The 27,481-nt window shown below is 36.7% G+C and overlaps 2 protein-coding genes across 6 annotated transcripts; both read left to right on the top strand.

Moving 5' to 3' along the window:
* The first annotated feature begins 7,277 nt into the window (after positions 1–7,277).
* LOC122292264 (transcription factor UNE10) lies at positions 7,278–12,010 on the top strand. 5 transcript variants are annotated; one of them, XR_006236864.1, is made up of 7 exons: positions 7,278–7,575; positions 7,695–8,433; positions 8,617–8,715; positions 8,981–9,046; positions 10,561–10,944; positions 11,077–11,354; positions 11,458–12,010. XR_006236864.1 is itself a non-coding variant. In XM_043100513.1 (6 exons), exons 1-6 carry the CDS (start codon positions 7,379–7,381, stop codon positions 11,542–11,544), a joined length of 1,572 nt encoding a protein of 523 aa, XP_042956447.1. In that variant the 5' UTR covers positions 7,279–7,378; the 3' UTR covers positions 11,545–12,010. The 5 variants fall into 5 exon arrangements, 4 of the variants coding, with proteins under 4 accessions (XP_042956447.1, XP_042956449.1, XP_042956448.1 ...); XM_043100513.1 differs by lacking the exon at positions 11,077–11,354 and having other exon boundaries at positions 7,279–7,575; XM_043100515.1 differs by lacking the exon at positions 11,077–11,354 and having other exon boundaries at positions 7,280–7,575; positions 10,588–10,944.
* Positions 12,011–25,895: 13,885 nt separating this feature from the next.
* LOC122292405 (cyclin-U2-1-like) lies at positions 25,896–27,180 on the top strand. The gene is made up of 2 exons (XM_043100745.1): positions 25,896–26,522; positions 26,653–27,180. The coding sequence occupies exons 1-2, from the start codon at positions 26,116–26,118 to the stop codon at positions 26,915–26,917; spliced, it is 672 nt and encodes a 223-aa protein (XP_042956679.1). The 5' UTR covers positions 25,896–26,115; the 3' UTR covers positions 26,918–27,180.
* Positions 27,181–27,481: the final 301 nt, after the last annotated feature.

Here is a 27,481-nt window from a genome sequence, read left to right on the forward strand (position 1 = left end):
TTTCAATCAATTTGTTAGATCTTACAATACTATATTATATATAAAATAGTATAATTATTTTAAAATATATATATATATATATCTTAAAAATACTGAATTAGGCAAAATAAAATTCTATTGGGATTAATATTTTGTTTTATGGGGAGTTAATTTATTTAGCAATAAAACCATAAAAATAAATAAACTGGCTTCTTGCATGGCCATGCAGATCAATTTCTTCAACACGTCAAAGCCTGAATCTGGATATCTTTTTTGAATTTTACTACATACAAGTACAGTTACGTACTAATTTGTATATCAATACTGATTTATTTATACTTAAAATTTAAATTAATACTATTTTTAATAAAATTTAATTTTTAATTAATTACATCATATTAATACACAGATTAATATACAATTATGCGTATAACTATATTTTTCCATTTTTTTATGCTGATGCTATAGCAGACGGGGTTGATATTTTGTTCATAGCAAACCGAATGGAGAAGACAGCAAATCCAGGACGAATGGACTAAAAAGTTTAAGGCCTAGATAACTCAATGTGCAAGCCAGTTAAGCCCATGATGCTATACATGAAAATATACGGCCCGGCTCTTATGTGGGTCGGACTAGCCTAAAAATTTACCCTCCATTTGTGGCTTGTGCTGGTAAGTGAATACGAAAGAAATCTATGGGCATTATTAATTATTGGTAACACGCAATTTTCCAATCCGAATAGCATATTTGTTTTTGGGTAGGAATCTCCTTGAAAGATGAAATATAAGGAGACCTGCTACTACAAATTTACTTAACGGCAAGTAATTACGGGGCAGTAATGTTCACCGACCTGACCCGGATTAGGTTACTGTCGTTTACCTGACACCTGACCTGATAATAATTTTGGAATAGAGTTCCGACCTTTTTTTTTTTTTTGGATGTGTGTTTGTGTAAATATATATATTATACTTGTAATATGTTTGGAAGAAAACCAAATAGAGAACTTTCTTTTCTTTTTTTTTTCGATGGAAAATAGAGCACTTTCTAAGAATATGTCACATGTCTATTTGTTTTAAAGGTAGATTATTTTCATATTAGTAAAATTCGTCTCTCTCCCTGAGAATAAAATGACCAATGCAGATTATAAAGCATTCTCACCAAGCAAGACTCCTTCAAGAAATTTCTCATTTCTTAATGCTAATGAATGGATACAAAATTTTACGTAAAGTTGTTGATTGAATAAAATGACTTTGGCTATATTTTCTAGAAGAAGAAAGAAATCCATTGGATATAGTGCTTGCAAATTAGTATCAATTTGATTTTTTCCAATCATTCTTACAACCAACTTCCCTGCCGATGCTTTCTAAACGAACGTTTAAAAAAAATACAAAAAATAAACAAAAAATGTTCATGTATACTATTCATTTAATAAACTAATAATGTTGTATAAATGTACTTTTAGTAATCACACTAAACCAAAAATCCATAGGTCCTGTTTAATTTTTAAAATACACAAGTGGTTTGTGTATCCATAGGTCATACTCCCAAAGAATTGTGTATTCTTCAAAGAATTTTCAATCAACCTCATTCAAAATATTCTTCAAAGTTATCTCTATAAGAAATAAAAAATGATGTTAAACATATAATTAATTGCAATGGTTACAAGAAAATATTATTCAAATATGAATCTTACCGGTTTATAACTTGTAACTTTCATTATCTTCCATTACATCTTGGGAGTCATAATTAATAGAGGGAGATATCAATTAGTTTTATGTGCATATAAGAGTTTCAACTATTGTTGGGGCCAATGAGTTACGAAATGAATCTCAGACCCAACCTCCAACGCTAAATGCCGACTTAGAAAGCAACAGTAAATATCGGAATAGCTAACACATCTCGAGCTATATTGGCAAGGATCAGATATCTGATTAGTTCACCTTCCACCATATTAGAATATCAAAGTAGGGTGTCAATCCTTCAATACTTTCCATAAAATATTTATCCAATTCTGATTTGGACTTTACCACATCTTTTGATGCTTGATATTGCTAATATATATTGAATATATCATCCTCATCATTATAAAAAGTGTTGCATTGGGTCTCACAATCACTTGATTGGCCCCTACTTGAACTATTGGATTTTGAATATTGCTTATACATCTGCTCAATCATCATTCTTAACCAATTAACAAGTTCAGGCACTCGCTCATGGTCAAGAATATTTGTAAAACAAAATTTCAAAACTTCCAACTTGAAGCGCTGATCAAGCATAGATGCAATAAACAACATTTTGTTCAATTTTTCAAAATCCACCAATACTTGTCATATTTCAACAACATCATCTCCGATATGGTTTTCAACATATTACTCACTCATAGAAAATTTGTTTAAATGTTTATAGATTGTACATATTTCTTTAATAAAAAAATTTGAAGTTGTATAAACTGAGCCTAAAACCCGCAAAGTCATATAATAAAAAAGTTTCAAAAATTGTACAAAAACGTTGATGGTTTCCCAATTATGTAAAGTTGGTATTTCTTATCCAATCTCACATAAATATGGGCCAAATTCTTTGTCTTCATCTTGTAACACCTCAAACGCCGCATAATGTTTGAGAGCCGTACTCAACATTAGATATGTTGAGTTTCACCTAGTTGGAACATCAAAACAAAGAAGCCCACCACCAAAAATATTTTGTTTCTCTACGCATGACTTGAACTTATTAAATCTTCCAGGGGAAGACTTCATATATTTAATCGCATTTTGAATCTTCACAATTGATTTATCAATTTCTTTTAATCCATCTTGAATAATGAGATTCAAAATATGCATACAACATCTTATATACGTAAGGTCATTGTCTAATACCATACAGTCCTTGAGTTAGGCAATTGTACTAAAATAATCGATAGCCATGGTATTAGAAGATGCATTGTCGATTATGATTGTAAATATCTTCTTTATGCACAATCCAAGTAGAGATGATTCAATCTCTTTTCCTATTGTATCCTTTTGTGAGTAGGAATTTTGTTAAAATCTATAATTCTCTTATGCAAGATCTAATCATCATCAATAAAATGGGCTGTTATGCACATATAATTCAGATTTTGAATTGATGTCCACATGTCAATAGTGATACAAATCTTATAATCAGATGCCATGAACATGTTTTTCAACTTTTCTTTGTCTAACATGTACATCTTCATACAATCTCGCATAACAGTAATGCAAGAGGGGATTGTAAATCTAGGCTCAACTACATCCATAAAGTCTTTAAAATCTTGTTTTTCTACAAATCTAAATGGTAGCTCATCCACAATTATCATTTTAGCTACCACTGACCGTATTTTCTGTTTGTTGTACTTTGCAAGTCCAACACTATGACTGCTATTTGTACCATCCACTCCCATCTTCTTAGTCTCAGTCATTTTTTATTAGGGGTCATCCCTTCCAACCCGACTAGTATTAAAAGATTTGCATATCTTATTATGGTACTTCATTGATGAAGTATCTTGTCTTTTAGGATGATATAACAAAACCTTACCACAATAATCGCATCTGGCTTTGCGCTCATCGGGATTCTCGATATCCTTAAACCTCATAAAATGTTGCCATACTTCAAATCTACCCTGTCTTCTTGAGATAGGAGGGCAAATTTGAGGACTAGTTGTAAGGAGAGAGCTATCCAAAGTTGGAGGCAGAGTGTCATCCAAATGAATCACATTGAGCATTGCTTCAGACTTAGATGAATGCATAACAGCACTAGGTTCTCATAAGGTTCAACTGCAATTTGAGATAACACTACAAATTTGTTAACAAAACAAGAAGACAACCTAAAGAAATAAATGAATTATGTAATAGATAAAATATCACAATGAACCACTCCACAGCAAAAATTCCAATATATATGAAAGAAATATTGATAAAAATAAGAACTGCGCATATATAAAAAGAAAAGCAAGATGAAGAATGTTTTATTGTTGTTGTCGTCAGTGCAAGGTTAGATCTTCAATCATAAAAATATTGTTCCGGACATATGAAAAATATTGTGAACTAAAAATGGGAGAACTTCGCAATGATCTTTGAAAAATCTAAAAGTAAAAGACTCCATGGCTCCTCATTTCCAATGTACTCCTAGAAATTGAAGACCTAGTGGAAAACAATAAAGTGAAGCCTACAAAAATTGAAGAAAGATGGACATGTTCACATGCATGCTTGCTTAGTGTGAATGATGTTATTATTATTATTAAGTTATTTGGAATAAGGGAGACGAGACATGTGTACAGTTTATGCTAAACAATCTCATCACTTTATCCCTCCACTTCCTACAAACATTCTCTTGCATCTCCTAATCCCATGCCTTCAACTTAATTTATATTATGACTTTTTCTTCCAAAAGTTAAATTAATGAACTCTGTTTCTACTTACCCATTACAAAAAAAACTTACCAACCCAAATCCTGTAATACATTCTCCTTTAAAGTAATTTGGCACGGGACCTAAATTAACTAGGTTGAAGCTCATTGACTCCATATTATTCCTTATCCATTTTCAAACACAGATTATGATCATCCTTTTCAACTATCTAGCTAACTAAGTTGGATTGTTCAAATTTAGAGAGAAATATGCACATGAATATCTAGGTTCTGCAAAATTTAATGTTCTTAATTTGTAAAGAATATTAATGCCAAAAACAAGAAAACAACCACCAGCATGAACACCAGAACCCCAGCGGCTAGCGTTCTTAAATAGGCATTTGGGCATTTTGACAAGTGATTGTTAAGCAATTCCCTCAAATGTCTCATACATAACAAAAAACAAAAAGAAACAAAGTTGGGCCTTTTTTTGGGGTGGGGGGGGGGGGGGGAAGAACTTGTATAGAGAAGACTAAGAATAATAACATTTTCTATGATTTAAAATTGACTGGAACCCATACTTCACCAGCGATCACCTTCCCATGAAACCCAAATCCCATCTTGACCGAAAAGAGCCTAGTGCCGGCTTTGAGTTCAAATGGGTAAGCAGTAAACATAACCCAAAGAAAGCATACACACATATCGCATATACGTACGAAAGAGAATCAAACCAAAGCTAAAATACAAATCAACAATCCAAGAGAATCACAATAACAAATAGAGAGAGAGAGAGAGAGAGAGAGAGAGAGAGAGAGAGAGAGAGAGAGAGAGAGAGAGAGAGAGAGAGAGAGAGAGAGAGAGAGAGAGAGAGAGAGAGAGAGAGAGAGAGAGAGAGAGAGAGAGAGAGAGAGAGAGAGAGAGTAATACTTATAAATTATCTCAAAAATTAGGTGGACAAGTAAACGAAAAGAAGATTTGAGACTTAAGAATGATGAAGGAGATGGGTTATCGAGTACTGGAAGAGAAATTTTGAGTTTTGAGCAAGGGCAAGGACATAAAAGAGAGAGCTTCTGGGTTCTGAGCTTTCGCCTATGTATTTTTGTTAAAGTAAAAACGGGTATCGAGTAATACCCGATACTAAATGAAAATGGTAACGATATAAATCGCTTCTGATTCCACATCCAAACAGGTCGAGATTTCGGGTCAGGTTTAGTACACGGCTTATTTGTATATCCTTATTATAGAGCATCAGCCTTCCTCCATGACCATCTTAATTATTTGTGAGTTTATTTTTGCATGCCCAAACCGGAGCTATTAATTACATATAAAATATGAATTGTAAATATAATCATATAATTTATACATATAAAATATGAATTTCACAAGTAATTTATGCTTAAAAAATAAAGTAGTCCAATCAAATACTTGGGTCATGAACTTAACTCAATAAAACCCCTTGAAAAAATTATGTTGTATTATTTATTATTTATATGCATTGTATTAAAGAAATTTAGGTCCTATTTAGATATTGAGTTGAGATAAGATGAGTTAAGTTTTTTATGAATAGTAATAAGTTGATATGATAAAGTAAGTTTTGTGAGGCCCACCCAAGATAAATTTAGATGTATTTATAGAAAGTTAAAAAATATTGTGGGCCCGCATGTAAAGACATGTTGAATTGAAAAAAGTTGTGTCTTATGTGTAAAAAGTTTTGAGTTAAGATAAGTTTAATGATTTGAGAGTCAGGTATTTAGATATTAGACTCAATTTAAAGTTAGATTGATCTCAATTCAGTCCAAATTTCAAATTGAGTTTTAACCATCTTATAGTTAAATCACATTTTTAATGACAACACGTGGATTTATTCATGCTTTGAGCATTTTGCCACGTCGGTTGAAAGTAGTTAGTTTCCAAACTTTTACGACGTAATCGCTCTCGAGTTGATTGAAAATATTGAGTTTCTGCAATTACATGTCAAGTGATCGACATGTCAAGTGTCGATTTGTTTTGTTGTTTTAAATCATGAGAGATCATAATTCATATTATGTGTTAATTATTTTATTTTTATTTTTTATAATAAATGAAAACTTTGAAATGCTTTAAAAAAGGAAATATTTAATTTGTGTAATTTTTAGATTCACTTGCTTTGGGCGAAAAAAAAAAAAACTATATGGTTATTTTTTTTATGCAAACTTGCAAGTTTCTTTATCATATAATATATAAAATAAATTTACAAATTATCGTGATTTTATGAAATCTATTAGATTTATTTTAAAATAAAAATAACTTTATAATCTGACATATCATATCAAGCCACATTTATTTATGAGTTTATGGACGAAATTGAAAGCTCTAGATGAAAAGAACCTTAGCAACTAGTTTGATAAAGTTGATTCTTTTAGTATTTTATAATAAAAATAATTTTATAATATGAAGCATCACATCAAATTAATTACATTAATTTATAAGTTTACTTTTATATAATTTTTTTATAATTAAATTATTTTCCTCATATATATATATATATATATATAAAGCTGGACATCGATGGAATTGGAAGCTGTAAATGAAAAGAACCTTAGCAACTAGTTTGACAAAGTTGATTCTTTTCTTTAATAAAACTGATGTTGTGGAGTTATCCAAAAGGAAAGAAAGTACCGCTTGACAAGTCTGCGCATACTCTTTATCTATAAAAGTTTCTTAAATAAACTGTATGCATATGTATAATATTTATGTGTGTATATGTTATAGAAAATCTTTATTCATTATCTTCATAATATATTACACATAATTTTTTTATTTTTTATTTTTTTAATTAAATATGTGACGTAAATATAATGGGTAGAAAATTTTAATTAATTTTAAAAAAAATGTAATATCTTGCGTGGGATGATATGAACAAATGCTCGTATGTCATATATATCATATGATTTTGGTCAAAGTCTTTCCATTTGAGATCCAAACTTCACCGTCTCTCTCTCTCCATAAATAACAAAACCTTTTTCTGCATTCTGAACAATCTCTCTCCTCTCCCAAACACATGAATCCGAGTTTAAAGCTTAAAAATAAGCAAAAGAAATATATACCCTTTCCTCCTTGTACCCCAACGCAGCCATTGCTACCTGCAACTCCTCCCAAAATGAGCCAGTGCGTTCCCAGCTGGGATCTCGATGATAATCCCAACCCCGCCAGGCTATCACTTCGCTCTCACTCCAATTCCAATCCTGATAGCACTATGTAATCTTTCTCTCTCTCTCTCTCTCTCTCTCTCGATATACATATACACTGACACAGGTATATGCTCGTCTTTCATGATTGTTTGATGGGCACTTTGTCAATCTGATACGTATATGCAGGTTGCACTATGAAGTAGCGGAGCTGACATGGGAGAACGGCCAGCTAGCCATGCACGGCTTAGGTCCGCCACGGGTGCCCGCCAAATCCACCACCGCCACCACCAACCCCCCTGCTTCCAAGTACACCACCTGGGAAAAGCCACGCGCTAGCGGCACCTTGGAGTCCATTGTTAACCAGGCCACTGCTTTGCCAGCCCTGCGCAAAGCAGTCCCTTTCGATGGCAGCGACGACTTGGTCCCCTGGTTCGAACATCACCACCACCGCGTTGCTTTGGCCGCTGCTGCCACCGCCTCTGCCACCATGACTATGGACGCTTTGGTTCCCTGCTCCAACCGCACCTCCGAGGCCGAACAGGCCACCCAGGGCCGCGTGGTGGATCCACTCGCCACCTGCGTGGTCGGATGCTCTACTCACGTAGGGTCCTGCAGTGGGGCTGCAGCCACCACACAGGACAAAGACCACGACGTCCTCTTCACGGGGAAACGAGCGGGGGAGGCGCGTGCCACCGCCGAGTGGAGCAGCAGAGACCAAAGCTGCACTGGAAGCGCCACGTGTGGGATGGATAGTCATCAGATGACTATTGACACGTGTGAGAGGGACCGGGGTTTGGGTTCCACGTCGCTTGGGTCAGCGGAACACACCAGCTCTCACGGCAAGCCTTTCACAAAGACCACCACCACCGCCGATGACCACGACTCTGTTTGCCACAGCTCACCGCCGGTAGGCAGTCACTGCTTGGTATTTTACTTCTGGTTAAAACAAACACTTCTTTGGATATTGATAAATTAATAAATTAAAACAAACCCTTTTTTGGAGATTCCATACAATACTAATATTTTTTTGTTGAATTTCGTCTTTTTATCGTTATTTATATGTTTATGTACTTGTCTGTTGTTGTTCGTGGTGTACAAATTTCTGAAGAGGGAGGCAGGTGATCAGGACAAAAAGAAGGGTACTGGGAAATCTTCTTTTTCAAATAAAAGAAGTAGGGCTGCTGCAATTCATAACCAATCTGAACGTGTGAGCTCTCCATCCCTCAATCACTCTCTCTCACACACACACACATGCAGATAAGCTATTAATTATGCTTTTACTTTTAGCTTTCCAGTTCTAGGACAGTGATATGATTGGATTTCATTAGAAAAATAAATAAAAGATTGATTATTTAATCCCAAAATCCTAGTCCCAAACCTCAGACGGGAAGGTCTATATCGAAAAATATAGTCAAATGAATATAGAGTAAGATTTTATTGAATTTAGAATATTTTATTGGTGTCTGTTTCAGAAAAGGAGAGATAAAATAAACCAAAGGATGAAGACCCTGCAGAAGCTGGTCCCCAATTCGAGTAAGGTATGCAGTTCCTTTTTTTGACCTTTTCTCTATGACCTTTATAGCTTTAATATTTTTTCTCAGCACTTTTATTATTACTTATTTATGGCTAAGCGTTTGCATCCGTGCTTTTATATGGTCTATTTTTTTTGGAAAGTTTTTCTGTCTTCTATTGTTTTGGGGGAATTTAATATGTATTCTATTCTAATTCTTATACGATATTCAATATTGAGTTAAAAAAAAAAAAAAAGAATCTGGCTGTAATTTACTCCCCCAGTTGAAGTCTTCCATTCCATTTATTATCTTGTGTCTGACTACTGGGGCCCATAATAATTATGAGAAATGATTTTCTGGAGATGGTACCATGATGATTGATGAATGTTTTCCTGGCGTTTCATTTATTGAAAGAACGACTTTTCATAGTTGCTGTACAAAAATCGTTGCTGCGAGTTGTTAATTCCTTCTCTTCTTTGGGTAAAGTCATTAAAAATCAACCATCGATGGAAAATACCAAAAAAAAAAAAAAAAAAAAAAAAAACATAACATGGCTAGGAGTATGTCCCAGATCCTTTCTTCTCTTGGAACACACAAAGCGCTCTCTCTCTCTCTCCGTATATTTTATATATGTATGTGTATAAAATCTTGTCATCTGTATCTTCCTCAAATGTATGGTGAGAGTATGTACAAGCCCCAAAGATTTCAATTGAAAGATGACACAGTGGGTGGAATAGATGTGGTCCATACCTGTTTGGCATACAAATGGCTGTGGATGTTTTGGCACCAGCCCGATCCTAGTCCACACATCTATTGCTATGGGGGGGACAAGATGACAGAAAGTTGTTAGGTATGGAGACAACGACCTGCTTCCCACATAAATCCCTTCCATAGGTAGGGCATCATTTGTTTGTCTGAAACCAGTCGTTTCCATGTTATTAATCTCTGTTTTCTGATAACTAGCACAGGGGAAGCAACTCCTTTGTGTGGAGAGCGAGAGAGATGTGACTTTTAATGGGGCACACATGTTTAAAGTAACCCAAGTAAAATGTGTCCTGTGCCGACTCTTTCAACTTGCAAGCTAGCCTGGGGTTTATTGGACAGAGGCGCAGCCATATTGGTGTCAGTTTTGCTTTCTCTTTTACAGCTAACTTCTAAGAAGTCCTTTAATGTACTTTTGGGAGCTGGGTGACAAGGTTAAGTACATAAAAGCATGAATATAAAAACAAAAAGTTAATTACTTTTACTAGCTTCAAGCAATTTACTTGTTACGAGACTCATCATCGTTATAAATAAGTTAAAACATCAATATTGTTTTATGCTACTTGACCTAAAAAGCTTCTATTTAATAATGAGATAAGTGTGTCAATAAACGACTTTTTCAAAGCAAGTTGTGCCAAGTATTCTTCACTGTTCAATCTTAAGAGTGCAACTGATTCTGTAGATTCACTTTTAACGTCATTCCAAGTCATGATCTTGATGACGCTAGCTAATAGATTACATTAAATTAAAGCACATACATTGATTGGTATTCATTCTAGGTATCTATTTCTTGCATTGTTGCACAGACTGACAAGGCTTCAATGCTGGACGAAGTGATTGAATATCTAAAGCAATTGCAAGCTCAAGTTCAGATGATGAGCAGAATGAATATGCACCCGATGATGTTACCAATGACCATGCAACAACTTCCGATGTCCATGATGGCTCCTATGGGCATGGGGATGGGTATGGGAATCGGAATTGGTATGGGCATGGACATGAACACCATCAACCGCTCCAACATGGCAGGCATTTCTCCTGTTCTTCACCCTTCTGCCTTCATGCCTATCACCTCCTGGGATGGCTCCAGTGACCGAATTCAAGCCACTTCAGGGGCTGTAATGCCAGACCCCTTGTCCACATTCCTCGCATGCCAACCTCAGGTGAACTTTCCAGACTTTCCAGACTTTTTTGACATTTCAGCTTATTCGAGTCATTGATTTTGGAGAGCTTTTTTATCCCCCTTCTTTGATTTTCTTTTACTGATGAGAAAACCCTGGTTTGTTTTGTTTAAGTTCGAGGACCTCGCCTGTTTCTAATTGAAATTGTGTCGTTAGACTTATGCCACGTGTCTCGCACCTCCAATTAAGTTGGAACTGGGAGTTATTGGATTTATGCAACATGTCTCATATCTATTGTTGGATATGTCCCATATCATATGCCCCGGTTTCCCTGGTCAGTAGTGTGCACTTATTGCCATCAGGTCATTGTACGACTCAAATCATATTCAATCTGGCATGAATATCAGTGTTTACTTTGTTTAGAACGTCTTCATGCTACTGAATCAGTAACAGTAAGTTAAGTACTATTCTTTTTTGTTTTTTTTTAAAGTACAATATCTAATGATCTTTGAGACGGTAAATTGATATGGTGATTAATACGAAAATTTATTGCAGCCAATGACCATGGATGCTTACAGCAGGATGGTTGCCATGTACCAGCAGCAGCAGCATCAACCTCAACCTTCTAGTTCTAAGAGCTAAAGCTTTCTTCTGTTGGGGTCTCGTTCCTTGCAGAGCTTAGCTAGAGAGCAAAACCACAAATTGGGTGCATGCAATTGCTGCAAAGATTGTGGAGGGGAGGTTAGGATTCCTCAAGAGTCCCTACTCAAATTCTAGATTCTATAGCGAGAAAAGATAGATATATGAAGTGTATTCCGGACCAGTTATTGTTGTTAGCACGTATCCTTTGGACGACATTAAATGCTCAAAGGATTCACATTATATCATGTCTTGATCTCTTTCTCACTCCGAGTCCTACAATTCGAATAGAAGTTTTAGAAGATCTTGATCTTGTGAAGGGATGTATTTAAATATCGCGAGTGATAGTGTATTATTTTAGCTCCAAGAGATGAGTGAATGGCTAAAAGTACTGGTGCCTTTTTTGGGTAATCAATTTGTGAATTACTGATGAATTTCGTGTATAATATTCTTTTTCATTTTCATCCAACTGATTTCCATTCGGGATAACGCATCGATCTGTATTTTTTAATGAATAATGTATCTTCATTTTAATTTTTTTGATAAAGACACCCTTTGTACTGCTTGCATCCACATTCTTTTCCGCACAAGTTAATATCACATTCTTTTTTCTTTTAAAAAAATAATATAATTAATCCGTAAATCGAAAGGCATACAACTGTTGAGCTTCTATATTATAGTTTACTCTATATATATATATATATGCTATATTAAACTCTTGTACGGCTGCTGCACTATATCTTTTATTATCATTTAAATAAAATCCTCTACAGCTCCTTGGATATAGACAATTTGCCGAATTATGTAAATTGGTGTTGATTTTACCTTTTGTTTTACTTTTTATCTTAGCATTCCTAATAACAGCTTCAACGTACATATACAATGATATTCTTAGAAAAGCTTCTCAACCCATCTCATTATTCTAAATATATATGTTGGGAGTTTGTTTTAATTACTAAAAGTAGTACTATTTTCTGCCAAGTCATTAGTTTTCAGAATTATATATTGTTATTATAGTGGCCAAACTTCTCGCAGTAAAACGACTGATTTCAATAGCGATTAGTCCAAAAGTGAATGTTGAATTGATAAAAGATCTCCTGTCCCACAAATTTCTCATATACATCCTAAAGACGACATCTAACATGCAATGTTTGCTTAAAGATGAACATAAAAATGATTGGATACTGATTTTTCAACTACATTGAGGGGTTGGGATAGATACTTGTCAAGAGGGTTCCACATATACTGTCATCCTACCGCTCGACGAATGACTTTGGGCATCTACGCACTCAACATCATGACAAAAACCAATATTTAAGCTTTTTTTACAGTAAATATAATTCCTTAAAATCATTAAAAATTGTGAGAATTTCCTTCAAGTAAATGCGGAATCCTATTTACAATTTTCCGTGTACTCATTAGGAGTATTAATTACAATCTCTCCCATAATTCTCCAATGTCTTCATTAGGCCATTCTTTTATATGTAGCACGAGTGAACCTTACAATATTTCTAGCAGGGTGGGCAGCGGGTGCCCGCCACCCGCTGCACCGCACCGTTCGCCCCGCCCCGTAAGAAGGGGAACTGCGGAGGCGGGGGACGGAGGGGGCTCAACCCCGCTCTGTAAATCCCCCGCCCCGCCCCTGCATATATAAGGCCCCTCCGTTCCCCTCCATCCCCCTGCATAGATATGCCGTGGTTGGGCGAGACCGCCCACGCCGAGGTCCTCTGCTTCTTTTGGGACTCGATTGCGCGCTCATCCGCTATGGAAGACGAGGACGCTCCAGAAGTACCCTTAATATTCTCCTCCAAATTGAGCTCGAGCTCCAGCGCGTCGAAGTCACGGTCCGCGTTGCCAGCACCGTCGTCATAAGTCCACAAAAGCCCCTCGTAGGTCAAGCCCTTCTCGCCGTCGATGAACTCGCCGTATGTCCTAAAAACCTCGTCGAGAATGGCGTTGATTTGCTCTTCGCTGAACTTAACACTAGGGTTCACCGCCACGACGAGAGCCTCCATTTCGTCCCTGTTGAGACCTCCGTCTCGATTTGCATCGAATTGTTGGAAAATCCTCTTCACCTTCTCTGATCTGCTACCCCTCGTCGCCATTTCTCCTCTCCTTTTCCTTTTAGGGTTTGGATCAACTTTGAGAAAGACGACACTCTCTGGAAGATAGAAAAAATTGGCGGAGGGCGGACGGCTAGAGGTCCACCCCCGCACCCCCGTCAGCGGACGGGGTACCCCGCCCCCGCATGGACGGGGGTGGAGTCCGGAGAAAAAATCCCATCCCCCATTCATGCGGGGGCGGGGGGCGAAGAAGGGCTGGCCCCGCCCCGTAGGGGGCGGGTAGCACCCCTAATTTCTAGTTAGAGGTTAGCTCAGATACTATTTATAATGACTCAATAAAATACTCAATTTGAATGTATATATGGGAATTGAGTTGTATAGGTTACTTGCAACAAAATGATACCGGACTTGATCGTACCACTTGCAATGGAATGGCCTGCCACTGACATCAAAGATTTAAGGGATGAGACTGAAAAACCTTGTGTTTAGTATGGAACAGTGGCGGATAGGATCTCTCACATTGCTTGTGAAAGAAAAATTCTTGTAGTTTATAATCATTCACATTGATTCTATCGGTCATATAAAAGGACTAATTCAAGAGTAATGTTAGATATAATTATAGATTGTGTAAATGTCGCACACTTCTTTTGAAAAAGAGTGAGATTCGTTATTAAAAAATTAAAATTTTTATATAGATTTCATATTTACTCTTTTTTTTTCTTCAAAAGGAGTGCACAACAGTTGAGCACTCCATTAGTGTAAGTTGCATTTCTTTTAATTAAATGGCTGTTTGATTTGCATTTTTGCATTGCCATTTTTCATTGTTTAGGCTTTGTGTTGGTAGAACACCCCCTCACACACACACACACACACACACACAGAGAGAGAGAGAGAGAGAGAGAGAGAGAGAGAGAGAGAGAGAGAGAGAGAGAGAGTAAATAAAAATAAAATCCATGCATTAAGGCTTTTCTGCAGAATCAGTACAAACTCCACTGTTTAAAGATAATTCTTTGTCAATGCACTAAAGAAGTAGGATCAATAATCGAGTTCTCCTTGTACCGTTTCACTTTTTCTGTTCTCGTCTTTCCCAGTAATCAGCATTTCTTTTTGCTTTTCTGCATTGGATGTGAAAGACTTTGTTCTCCCTTTCTGCAATGGGACCCTCGTATACATGACAACTAGCTGTAGTATCGATCAAATTGGCTTTGGCTGTTAAGTGGGAACGTCGACTTGATGGCTACGTACCCCCACTTGCCTTGTGATATGATATATAAATGTCATGAACAAGAGGAGATAGGGAAGTGCAAAAATGATTGGAAAGGAAAGAAAACGCTTGGACTCCAAAATCACCACACGCTTTTATGTTGAAATCTATGCTCTTTCTTTGCTCAACTCTTTGTTTGAACTTCTGAGCTTATCACATGCAGTAATCTCAAACAGGTTCATGTTTTTTTGTCAGATGTTCATTGGATCGGATTGATTGTATTGGAGAATCATAGACTAACAAATTTAACTCATCAACAATACAGCCGAGTTGCTCCTAGTTTAGAGGCGGTGAACGAGTATGAAAATCTTTGTCCTTGGGAATATGGGATTGCGGAAAAGTTCCTGTCTTTGTCGTCTTCTCCTATTGCTTTTGCTGAGGTGTCAATTACAGATGAGATATGGATATGAGTATCGTTTACTCTCCACATACTTCATCAAATCACGTCAAACAAAAAGAATGGTTAAATTATTTATCTAGTTTGTGGTTAAACTATTTATCTAGATGATATCAGAATTTTGTAACCATTATCCTGTCACACTTCTTAGAAAAAAATAAATTTATTGGGGGGTGTCAATTTTATTGTGCACTACTGGACCGTGAATGCATTCTCCCTGGTTCCCACTTCCGTCATCGCGCCTTACGTATCCTCCTTGGATCACCCTTTTTGATCCTTCACGATTCCTTCTCATCCTCTCAGTTTCCTTTTGTAACGTTTATCCATTTATAAAAAGGGTTAAAAAACGAACAGAAATGATCCCACTCATCATTTTCATTGCTATTCGTGTGAAAGGGATAAGAGTATTGTCGACTACAAACAAAAAGAGTAGAATAATTGAACTGACACCAAAATATATATCAAGATCCCCCGGTTTCGTTTTCTGGGATGATTATCTGTTTCCTAAACTATATCTGTAGTCTATAGCTTTAGAAAGGAACATGCCTTTGCCAGCCCATAAGGGTGGCGTCAATTCTAAAGGAAGCTTCTTCTTTATTTTTTTCAATTTCTTTCAAGAAAATTGGGTCTAAACAAGAGTGATGATAAATACACAACACATTTTCATAATACATCTCAGAACAATGTTGTAAGACGAGAGTTTTTGTCAAATGATACTACTTTTATAAGATATTTTATAAAAATACCTCTCATTTAAAATATACTTATGTAAAATATTATAAAAAATATTGTGTGAATCATTTTTTATATCGTCAATTCTAAAAGAAGCTTTTTTTGTTTTTGTTTTTTTGGTTGCATTAGGGCCGGAAAAGGCCTTCGATGCAACAAGCGATAAGCACGCGAGACAGTAGAGATTGACATGCGTTAAACAATCGCCACAAAGCCAGATTTTGGTATTTATTAGGCGATAATAACCTTGTCATTGAACAAAGAGTTGGACCACCAATGAAGCTGGCAAATGCAGAGGCTTTGAGTTTGGACCATGTATTGATTGATCTTTATTCAGTTGGTCCATTCCTTTCGAAAACAAAACATCCAAAGGAATCCACAATTTTGAGTCTCTGTTTGGCTTGAAGATACATAGGATGTCCTTGTCAGAGAGAACACTTGAGAATAATTGGAATTTCATGCACTATATTGAGGGTGTGTTCCCTTTTATAGAGTTTACAAGAATATTTCTGTTACAATTGAACAAATAGAGAAATGACAAGTGTATAGTCTAGAATATTCTAAGAATTCTGTAAAGGTAATTTATCTAGGTTAATACGTCCCCTCGAGTCCAATGGGGTTTCAACAACAGTGATACTCATTCTAAGCTTAAAAAATGTATAAGAAATCAGGGGCTTTGTCAGCACATCAACTAGCTGATCTTTAGAACTGCAAAAGGCAACTATTAGACTCTTGGTAGCAACTCGATCATGAACAAAGTGATAATCAATATCCATATGCTTGGTCTTGGAGTGATAGACAGGATTTGCTGATAAGTATGTTGCTCCAATGTTATCACACCACAAAATGGGAGATTTAGGAAGAAACAGGCCCAATTTCCGAATAAGTTTGTGCAACCAGATTAATTCGGCAGCAGTGGATGCAAGTGATTTGTACTCTGCTTCTGTACTTGACCTTGCAACTGTCTTTTGTTTCTTGGAGCTCCAGGAAATAAGATGGGTTCCCAAGAAAACATAGGAACCTGAAGTGGATCTTCTGTCATCTGGGCAGCCTGCCCAGTCGGCATCTGAATATGCTTGAAGAGTGAAGGATGAGGAAAATTTGAACATCAAACCATGATTAATTGTTGCCTTAAGGTACCTCAAAATTCTCTTAACAGCAGACCAGTGAGACTGTTTTGGAGAATGTATGAATTGACATACTTTGTTTACGGAGAAGGATATATCTAGTCTAGTAAAAGACAGATATTGTAAGGCACCAACTATACTTCTAAACAAAGTAGTATCATCAAACGAGGGAGTATCAAACTGTGACAATTTGCTAGAAGCAGACATAGGAGATGTGATGGGCTTGGCATTTGACATGTTGCTTCGGACAAGTAAATCTTTAATGTATTTTCGTTGGGAAAGAAAGACGCCCGAAGCAGAGTAGTCAATCTCAAGACCAAGGAAATAGGAAAGTTTTCCAAGGTCTTTAACAGGAAAAGCATGACCCAGATCAATGATAAAAGTATCAATGGCACTCGGTTCTGAAGAGGTCAGAACAATATCATCGACATAAATTAATAAGAACATGTGTAAATCACCATGATTCAAGATGAACAGAGATGGATCAGATTGAGAAGTAGAGAGCCCATAACCAATTAACCATGAACTTAATTGTGCAAACCAGGCCTTTGGTGCTTGCTTCAGACCATAAATGGTTTTATGAAGCTTACACACGTGATTTGGAAAATGTTTATCAATAAAGCCCTGAGGCTGTTGCATGTAAACTGTATCAGACAAAGTTTCATGTAAAAATGCATTCTGTATATCCAATTGGCGTAGAGGCCATCCACAGGTTACAACAATAGATAAAACCAAACAAATCGTAGTCGATTTTACTACCGGACTAAAAGTATCATGGTAATCAAGGCCAGGTTATTGGTGATAGCCTTTAGCTACCAACCTAGCCTTTCTACGTTCAAAAGTGCCATCAGAATTAAATTTGGTTTTAAACACCCAACGACAGCCAAGAACATTATATGAGGGATCAGAGGGTACCAAACTCCAGGTTTTGTTGTGAAGAAGCGCAGTATGCTCTTGAGTCATTGCATCTTGCCACTCTGAAAATTTTGATGCAACTGAGAAGCTCGAAGGGTCATTTGGTACCGTAGCCATGAAGAGAAGACAATGCCGTGATGGATAAAAGATAGTGCCATTCGTAGGAACACGAGGACGAGAGGAATTTGTTTTGCTTCTAGTCATGATGGGAGACCGTGGGGGTTGAAGAGGAGAAGCATTAAAAGGGATGACAGAGGAAGAAGCATCGGGAAGATTGGGAGATGAGGAAATCTCGGGAAGATGGGAAGATGAGGGAATATTAGGGGTTGAGGCAATATAGGGTGCTGAGGAAATATTGGGAGAGGAGAAGGGAACATTGGAAGAATTTGGAGGCAACGGCGTGGGAGAAGATGAGATGTCTGAGGGGTTAGGGTTAGGTTGATGAAAAGGGTTGGGTAAGGAGGAAGAAAGTAATGGGCCAGTTGGGTGAATATGGGTTAGTGGGCCAGGTGAGATGTTGGTGGGTAAGGTAGTAATTGATGATCGTGGATGAATGCTAGGGCCCAGACCAAGAATAGATTGAGGGAATAAGGGTAAGTGGATTGAGGATAAAGGTGGGGCCATTGGAGTAGAGTTGTTGGGCTCCGCAAAGGGAAATTGATCCTCATGAAACAGCACATCTCGTGAGATATATAATTTGTTGGATTTAAGGTCCAAACACTTATATCCTTTGTGATGTGGACTATAACCCAAGAACACACATGGAGTGGATCTGAAAAGAAGTTTATTTTTATTGTATGGTCTGAGATTGGGAAAACATTTGCAGCCAAAAACCTTGAGGAAATTGTAATTGGGATCATGATTGAAGGCAATTGAGTGGGGAGATTTGTTGTTAAGGATTTTTGTAGGTAGAAGATTAATTAGATGCACGGCTGTTTCAAAGGCATCAGCCCAAAATGATTTAGGAAGAGAAGCATGGGCGAGCAAGGCAAGCCCAGTTTCGACAATGTGTCGATACTTTCTTTCAACTATACCATTTTGTTGATGTGTATGGGGACAAGAGAATCGATGAGAAATCCCAAGTTTTTGACACATTGTTGTGAGAGGTTTGAACTCACCCCCACCCTCCGTTTGAATTGTAATTAATTTGACATTGAATAGGCGCTCAACATGAGATAGAAAGATGGTGAAAGTATGTTGAACATCGGATTTTAGTTTAAGTGGGTAAAACCATGTGTAGCGAGTAAAATGATCCACAAATGAAGCATAATATTTGAAACCAAGCCTTGAATTAACAGGAGCTGGGCCCCAAAGGTCGATACTCACTAATTGTAAGGGCCTTGTATAAACGGCCCGACTTGAAGCAAAAGACAACTAATGGCATTTAGCCAAGGGACATTTGGAACAATTAAAAGGAGTTTTGTTGGAAATAAAAGACAAGCAGTTGGAATGCAAAATGTGAGAAACTAGCTCCAGCGAAGGGTGACCCAGTCGCCTATGCCAATTTGCAACAGAGGTCCTTTCACCAAGAGCAGCAGACGACGACACTTGAACGGACGAAGATAAAATTGGGGGAAGACGTAAAGGCCGTTACGCGTTGGACCTATGAGGAGGATTTTCTGGGTCTGAGTATCCTTCATAGAGAAATGAGTGGAGTGAAATTCAAATAAACATTTATTATCGGTGCAAAATTGGAGTACGGAGACCAAATTTTTTGTGATATTAGGTACATGAAGCAGATTGCATAAACGGAAAGTAGAGGAGCTTGAGTGAAAGGAAGATTCATCGAGATTCTGAATTGGAAGGCATGATCCATCTCCAACACGAATTGCTTTAGGTCCATGGTACGGTTAAGATGACAAATTCAAGTTGCTCAAGTCACTGGTGATGTGGTGGGTGGCAGCTGAATCAGGGTACCAAGTGGAATCTGAGAACGTTTTTGGATTGTCGGAAGTGGTGTAGTTTGCCGAAAAAGATCGGGGTGGGTCTAGCTGATAGGAATGATCAAATCTGTGATGACATTGGAGGGCAATATGACCAGTTTTCTAACATACTTGACATGTAGGTCGAGGGACACCAGATGCTTGATAGGTGGTGCCTGGGGACTAAGGAAATTGTTTGCCACCACGAGAGGTTTGGCGACCTCTACCACGACCTTGTCGTCTATTACAAAAGGGAGTACGACCATGCGTATCTCGATATGAAGTGAAGTTGACGGAAGGGTCATGGAGAATTTTTGAGGCGTGGCTCATTCTATTTTCTTGAATAAGCAAGAGTTGATAAAGTTCATGATAAGTTAATGGTGCGGCTCAAGTGGTAACAGAGGTTACAAAGCCTTCATAGGCAGCCCTAGGCCAGTTAGAAGGTATGTAACAAGATCTTTTTCAGAAATAGGAGAGCCAGTTGCTGCAAGGGTATCGGCAAGATTTCTAACTTTGCCAAAATATTTAGAGATAGTTTGATCTCCACGAGAAAGATGAGTCAACTGGTATCTGATTTGAAAATTTTTTGCTTGAGATTGAGATGTAAACATAGACATTAAGGAGAGCCATAAGGCTCGAGCCGTTGTAGCTGAGAGCACATGACTGTTAATGGAATCAAATAAGGCAGAGAAAAGTATACTAAGCACCAGTTGGTCCGTGCGTGTCCAAGATAAGAATTTAGGATTGAGTTTTTTTGAAGAATCTTCAGAGGTAGTAGGTAAGAATTGAGACGGGCATGGCAGAGACCCATCGACATATCCATAGAGATCTTGTCCTTTAAGGTATGCTGAAATCTGCACTTTTCATAATAAAAAATTTTCAGTTGTTAACTTTGTAGTAACGACATGCGAGAAAGAGGAAATAGCAGATGAGGTTTGATGAGTGGAGGCCATGGATCCAGAGGACTGCTAGTCGAGCAGCTCTAATACCATGTCAGAGAGAACACTTGAGAATAATTGGAATTTCATGCACTGTATTGAGGATGTGTTCCCTTTTATAGAGTTTACAGGAATATTTCTGTTACAAGTGAACAAATAGAGAAATGACAAGTGTATAGTCTAGAATATTCTAAGAATTCTGTAAAGGTTATTTATCTAGGTTAATAGTCCTACCACCATATTACTGATTTATTTTAATTTTAATTTTTATAATTAGAGACTTTGAGGATTGATTTGAGTTTCTTCCATTCTGAATCTAGGACATCTACATTAGAAATATTGATAGCGATTCTGGTTTTTCTAGAAAAAGTGTTCAACTTCACCTCTTTCTCGATCAACCTAATTTTTAGTACAATTAGTCACTCAACGTGTTGTCATGATATACAACTTGAGTTCCCATGTGTTGGACTCATATTTCTTTCTTTCTTTCTTTCTTTTTTAAAAAGAAAAAGAGGGAGTAAAGGTGGCAATTGGAGGTGGTCTCCCTACTTAGGTAGGAACTTATTAATATTCTATTTGGCAAGAACTAGACAAGATGATCTTAGAAAGAAGAAAGGCACATGCTATACTCTGACCTTATTAGAGAATTCAATGAATCTTTAAGCAGCTTACGTATAGCCTCAGGCAAATATATATTTGGGTTCGAACCACATGAGAGTAACCTAGTGACTATTGAGTCACCACTTTTGATGGTGCGTTGGACGCACTCTTTTAGACAAAGTCCAGTCTACTAATAAAGAGTGAGAGTTATGATATAGATCAAAAGATTAAACTTATCCATTTGACCCATAATCTTTGCACGCACGCTCTTGAAGATGAATATTACAATATTTGGGAAAAGGACTTATTACCTTTATTCTAGCAGTTTTAAATTCTTTTACCTTAGACAAAAAACGAGCGTGTATTAAGGGATCGACTTTCTTATTGGGTAAATCTAACTATTGACTTTCCGATGAAATTGTCTAAAAAGCACATAACAACTTGCATATTGACTTACCAATGATGATTAGTGGCCGTGAAAGGTCCAAACTAGTTATAAATAATATCTTTTTATCTTTTAAGAGAATGAATTAAAACAATGATTTATTTTTTTCCTCACCAGAAGAATATTTGTTTTGTTTTAGTTCTTTTAAGGTTGTTTATGGTGAAACAAAAAGGAGCTAAACAATACCCACCCATTTTACACCGTTGGATCCTTGGATTTTGGTGTTTTGGGCCATACTTCTTGGACTTAAAACTTACAAGGTCCAATGGAATTGGGTTTTGAGTTCAAGTTTCTAATGGGCTATTTTATCGAGCCTTTGGTTTATGGGGGCAAACAATTGACCTGCCCGGTCCAATGCTATCGTGGCATGGACCAATGAAAAGCCCGTTTGCTTTTTTTAGCAGGCCTAGCCTTTCGTTGTGCAACACGTGCACTACCCATTTTGTAATTAAAAAACTACAATGAAGTGAAAAACGCCCTATCTGGATACTCAGTTGGTTTGGTCTAAAAGATAAAAGATAATTTAAATTTTTTAAATTTCAAAACAAATATATAAAAAAAATTTTAATTTTATAATATTTTTATTTAACTTTTTCTCTATTCTTTTCCTAAACTTAATAAAAATTTTAATTCAAACTATTTTACTACTATTCACAAATTTTTCATTTCATTTCATTTCATCCAATTATCCACACGAGAAAAGTTCTCTAGACTTTTGTAAGAGTGAAAGCCTGCTAAGAGAATTATTAGGGGTTTTGAGATTTGGGGTTTGAGAGTTTTTTCCTGTTTTGTTTTTCTATAATCATCCTTATATTCCATTTTTTTGGTTATGGAAATCTTTTTGTCATTGTTTCTACACGTGAATGTAGATTTCTTTGTCTAACCAAATAATATTATAGATTATATATGTACATGATCGAATTCTTTGCTTCCCATAATCTTGCTTTAAATGTTTACCACTCGAAATCTTAAATTAAAATAAGATCATATTCTTTTGTTATTATATGTTAAAATGTTCATTAAAGGGGTAGTAATGAGACAATTGATGATAAAACAAGCACGGCGTCATAATTTTGGTTCTTAGTTTGAATCCGATTCTTTTTTATTTTTATTTTTTTTTTTTTAAATACTCCTATGTGCTATTTTTATTACTGTAGTAAACTTGCTATGAGCAAGAGGAAATTTATAAACGTATTGCTAAACTTGGACAACCTTTTTTTTCTTTTTGTCAATACATATTTTTCTAATCTTTTTTTTTTTTTTTGCTATTAATATTCTAAATATATATACTTTTTTTTTTTTTTTTTTTTCTCCTCTAATTCAGTGTCGGTGGCTACTGATGCCTGTGACATACAACACATAGAAACAAAAACTCAATCATTGTAATGAAGATTTGGAGCTGCCCACACGTTGAGTGGATATGATTCGTGGGCCCATGTATTGCTTTTAAATAAACTTATTTATGTATATATTTAATATTGAGAAATGATATTTATAATTGTGATTGTGTAAATATTGTATAATCTATTTTAAAAAAAATAAATTAATACCGAACTCATATAAAAAAAATTAACTTTTTAATTGTTAATTTTTTTAAAGTAATTAGCTATATTTACACGTTAGTATTACCTTTTAATATTTGGTGCATGAGATTTTTCTTGCAGTACAAAATCGGCGTTTGCGAAACAGTCTCTGCACACCGACTGATCTATCATCTTTCAGCCCATGCTTCTATTGAGAAGCTTCGTTCATCCGCACGCACGTACGTACGCGCTGTGTAAAAGGATGAAATGTATATATATTAATTAGAAAATAATTAATGTTTTACACTTTGTAGTTTGTACATTAAGTTATTGACTTTGAGATTGTCACATTTTTTTTTTAAATTATCGCTGCACAAACGGATTAATATAAGTAATTATACATAATTTATTTTTTCAGTTCGTTAAGATATGACCATAGAATTACAAATATAATGTACTCAATGGCACAAATTATGACTGAACTTTGGTAAAAGTAGAAAATGCATAACTTATACAAACGCCAAACATCAAAATCGAGAATAGCTATATTCAGAGTGAATCTTACAAAAGTATGTATTCCTCAAATTGTGGACAGTGATGTAAAAGACATGGAATCTCGAACCCATACAGAGATGAAAATTAAATGGCCTAAAGAGAAAGGACATGCAGGGATGGGAAACTTCAGTATGCGCAAGTTGGACACCAAGATTTTGACGATTTTGGGGGGCAGTCAGTCGAGGGTCTGCACGTGTATTGGCCACCAGATGTAGTACTACGGGTCTCACCCCTGAGGTACGTGACACAAATTTCTATGCAGAAGTCAATCTTTAAATGCATGCCCTCTAGTTTTGAGGCCCCTCAAAGACCTACCCAATGACCTCCCAGCTGTGTATGGATTCTCTCTCTTCCCTCCCCCCTTCAACCTATGAGATTTGAATATTGATTATATATTAACAGAAAATAATTACAATATTCAATCACACTTACAAATGAATTGAGTACTAGATTTATACAAAGAATGGAAAGTCTATATAAATAAAGCTGACTAAAAACGTGGTTGTAAATATGTAACAGATGTTGAGCTTGATTCTTGTGATTAGTCCGACAATCAGCTCCTTGATTCTTGGCTACTCTTGTGTGATTTGATTTGGTGCATGATTCACGGAATTATCTCTTACACGCCCCCGCAAGATAGGGCTGCCATTAGCAAGACCAATCTTGGACCTTAGTTGTTCCGTTCGTTGTTTGGACAGTGGCTTTGTAAGAAGGTCAGCAAGTTGATTTTGGGTGTTTACATGATGAACTTTGAGCATTCCTTTTTGAACCATATCACGAACAAAATGCAGGTCAATCTGAATGTGCTTCATCCGAGAGTGTTGAACAGGATTAAAACTCAGCTGAGTAGCTCCTAAGTTGTCACAAAGCAATGTTGGTGGTGAAGAAATAGGGAAGCCGAGTTCCTGAAATAGTGTTAATAACCAAATGGTTTCTGATGCTGCATTTGCAAGGGCCCTATACTCAGCTTCTGTGGATGATCTGGCAATTGCCCTTTGTTTTTTTGAACTCCAAGAAATAGGATTTGAACCAAGAAAGCAGATATAAGCAGATGTGGAGCTCCTATCATCATAGTTTCCAGCCCAATCTGCATCGGTATAGGTGGTGATGGTTGGGGTGGTGGAAGCTAAAATGGCACTGAGTATTAATTTATCTTGCCTGACCCAGTGATTTTTTAGAAGAGAGGATGCAAGGGTATCATCGGTTTGGGGATAGGGATAATGACCAGTGACATACTCTAGAAGATTATAGCCAATTAGTAAAGCCTCAAACTGTGCACGCCATTGGGGAAAGGTGGAAGGAGTGAGCCGTTCGTTAATTTGGGCGGAAATGTTGAAGGCAATCAGTGGAGTTTCAATGGGGGATGGTGGAGTGGAGATTGGGGGTTGGGTGTTGGGGATCGGGGTCTCGGTAGAGGGTGGCTCTCCTGATACCATGATGAGATTTGAATATTGACTATGTATTAACAGAAAATAATTACAATATTCAATCACACATACAAATGAATTGAGTACTAGATTTATACAAAGAATGGAAAGTCTATATAAGTAAAGCTGACTAAAAACGTGGCTGTAAATATGTAACAGATGTTGAGCTTGATTCTTGTGATTAGTCCGACAGTCAGCTCCTTGATTCTTGGCTACTCTTGTGTGATTTGATTTGGTGCATGATTCACGGAATTATCTCTTACACAACCCACTGTCGGCGAGTTAAAATTTTATGTGGAGAGAGAGAGAGGGTATTATACAATGGAGGAAGCTGAGCTGGTTTGTTGTACTCTGCCTTTACAAATAGGATGCACACGCACCTTATAGTTTGATATTATCATAGCTTCCACCCACCTTCCGAGTGGCTGAAAACAATGCTTCTCACTCCCTCTAGCCAGCACCAAATCATTTCTCCCCCAAGGCCACTTGTATATAAACCTCTCTAAAAACCTTCACCCTCAATTGCAGAACCTCTCTCTCTCTCTCTCTCTCTCTCTCTCTCTCTCTCTCTGACTATTAACTCATTCTTCCTCATTCAAGGTGATCCTCCAGTTAAAGCTTCTTCAATCACAATAGCCAATCACTCTTTCTATATCATTAGAGTTGAATATGGATGCATCTACTCTCGCAATATCTCCAAGAAAGCTTAGATCCGATGTGTACTCCTATTCCTACCAAGATGACTCGAACACGCCATTGGTGATCAATGTTCTTGCCTCTCTCATCGAGAGAAGTATGGCTAGGAATGAAAGGATTGCCAAAACTTGCAAATGGGCTTTATCTAAAGACAGTCGAACCCGAGTTTTTGATTGCCACGAGACGCCGGACATGACGATTCTGTCATATCTAGAGAGGATTTTCCGATACACTCGAGCCGGGCCATCGATTTATGTTGTTGCATATGTCTATATTGATCGGTTTTGCCAGAGCAATCCTGGATTTCGGATCAGTGCCAGAAATGTCCACAGCTTTCTCATCACAACCATTATGGTGGCTTCTAAGTATGTGGAGGACATGTGAGTATTTTCTACCCAACTTTTTCTTTATTGGAACTTTAATGTTGAGGATCCGTCCAAAAGCTTTAGGCCATTTAATAGCATATACTTCCTTTTAATCTAATCTTTAGTCTTCGATCTTTTTTTACAGGAATTACCGAAATTCATACTTTGCTCGAGTTGGGGGATTGACGACCGAAGAATTGAACAAATTGGAGCTTGAGTTTCTGTTCTTGATGGGTTTCAAATTGCATGTGAATGTAAGTGTGTTCGAGAGCTATTGTTGTCACTTAGAGAGAGAAGTCAGCATTGGAGGAGGGTACCAGATAGAGAGGACTTTAAGATGCGCTGAAGAAATCAAATCAAGGCAAAGAGAAGAGAGAGGGTTTAATCAGATTGCTCGTCTTATGTTATAGATCAGTACTTGAAAGAGGAGTTTTTTTTTTTTTTAACCCACCATTGGGAATTGTCGAAGGATTTACACGAGGAAGTCGACAAAACAGATGAAATTGGTGTGCAATTACAGAGATTTCTTGACAAGGGAAATCTAGCGGCCACTTTCTTGTACTTTCATATAAAGTTGTATATATGTATGATATTTTGCCATAAGTTACATGAGCTTCCATGAAACATTAATATAAAGAATAATATCAGCGATTCAGCGGTTCCAATTGGAAAATATGGATTATTCTTTTTGTTCGTAGCCGGCCTGCATGCACGCGAACCCATGATTTTAGCAGTAAAAGTGTAAAACGTACATAGAGTACACGGGCAGATAAGAGTTTACGATCAGTAAAATCTGAATATCGAATAATTGAGTCATGTCAAAATCTAGTAGGTGAGGTGTGACAATCCCTTGATGTTATGGACAACGATCCGCATTACTTCATCTGCTTTTCTATCTGAATTTTGAATACCAAGTTGATAGGAGAGATATCGTAATAATTTAGATTCTTCTATGTAAAAAATATTGAAGGGCC

The sequence above is a fragment of the Carya illinoinensis genome, chromosome 13 (assembly GCF_018687715.1).
Source record: "Carya illinoinensis cultivar Pawnee chromosome 13, C.illinoinensisPawnee_v1, whole genome shotgun sequence".
Taxonomy (NCBI): domain Eukaryota; kingdom Viridiplantae; phylum Streptophyta; class Magnoliopsida; order Fagales; family Juglandaceae; genus Carya; species Carya illinoinensis.

Bases quoted from the DNA above. Each gene is read 5' to 3' on its own strand.
- LOC122292264 (XM_043100513.1), top strand. From the start codon at position 7,379: ATGAATCCGAGTTTAAAGCTTAAAAATAAGCAAAAGAAATATATACCC. The intron at 8,716-8,980 runs GTGAGCTCTCCA...TGTCTGTTTCAG, and splicing joins TTCATAACCAATCTGAACGT to AAAAGGAGAGATAAAATAAA. The intron at 10,945-11,457 runs GTGAACTTTCCA...AATTTATTGCAG, and splicing joins TCCTCGCATGCCAACCTCAG to CCAATGACCATGGATGCTTA.
- LOC122292405 (XM_043100745.1), top strand. From the start codon at position 26,116: ATGGATGCATCTACTCTCGCAATATCTCCAAGAAAGCTTAGATCCGAT. The intron at 26,523-26,652 runs GTGAGTATTTTC...CTTTTTTTACAG, and splicing joins TCTAAGTATGTGGAGGACAT to GAATTACCGAAATTCATACT.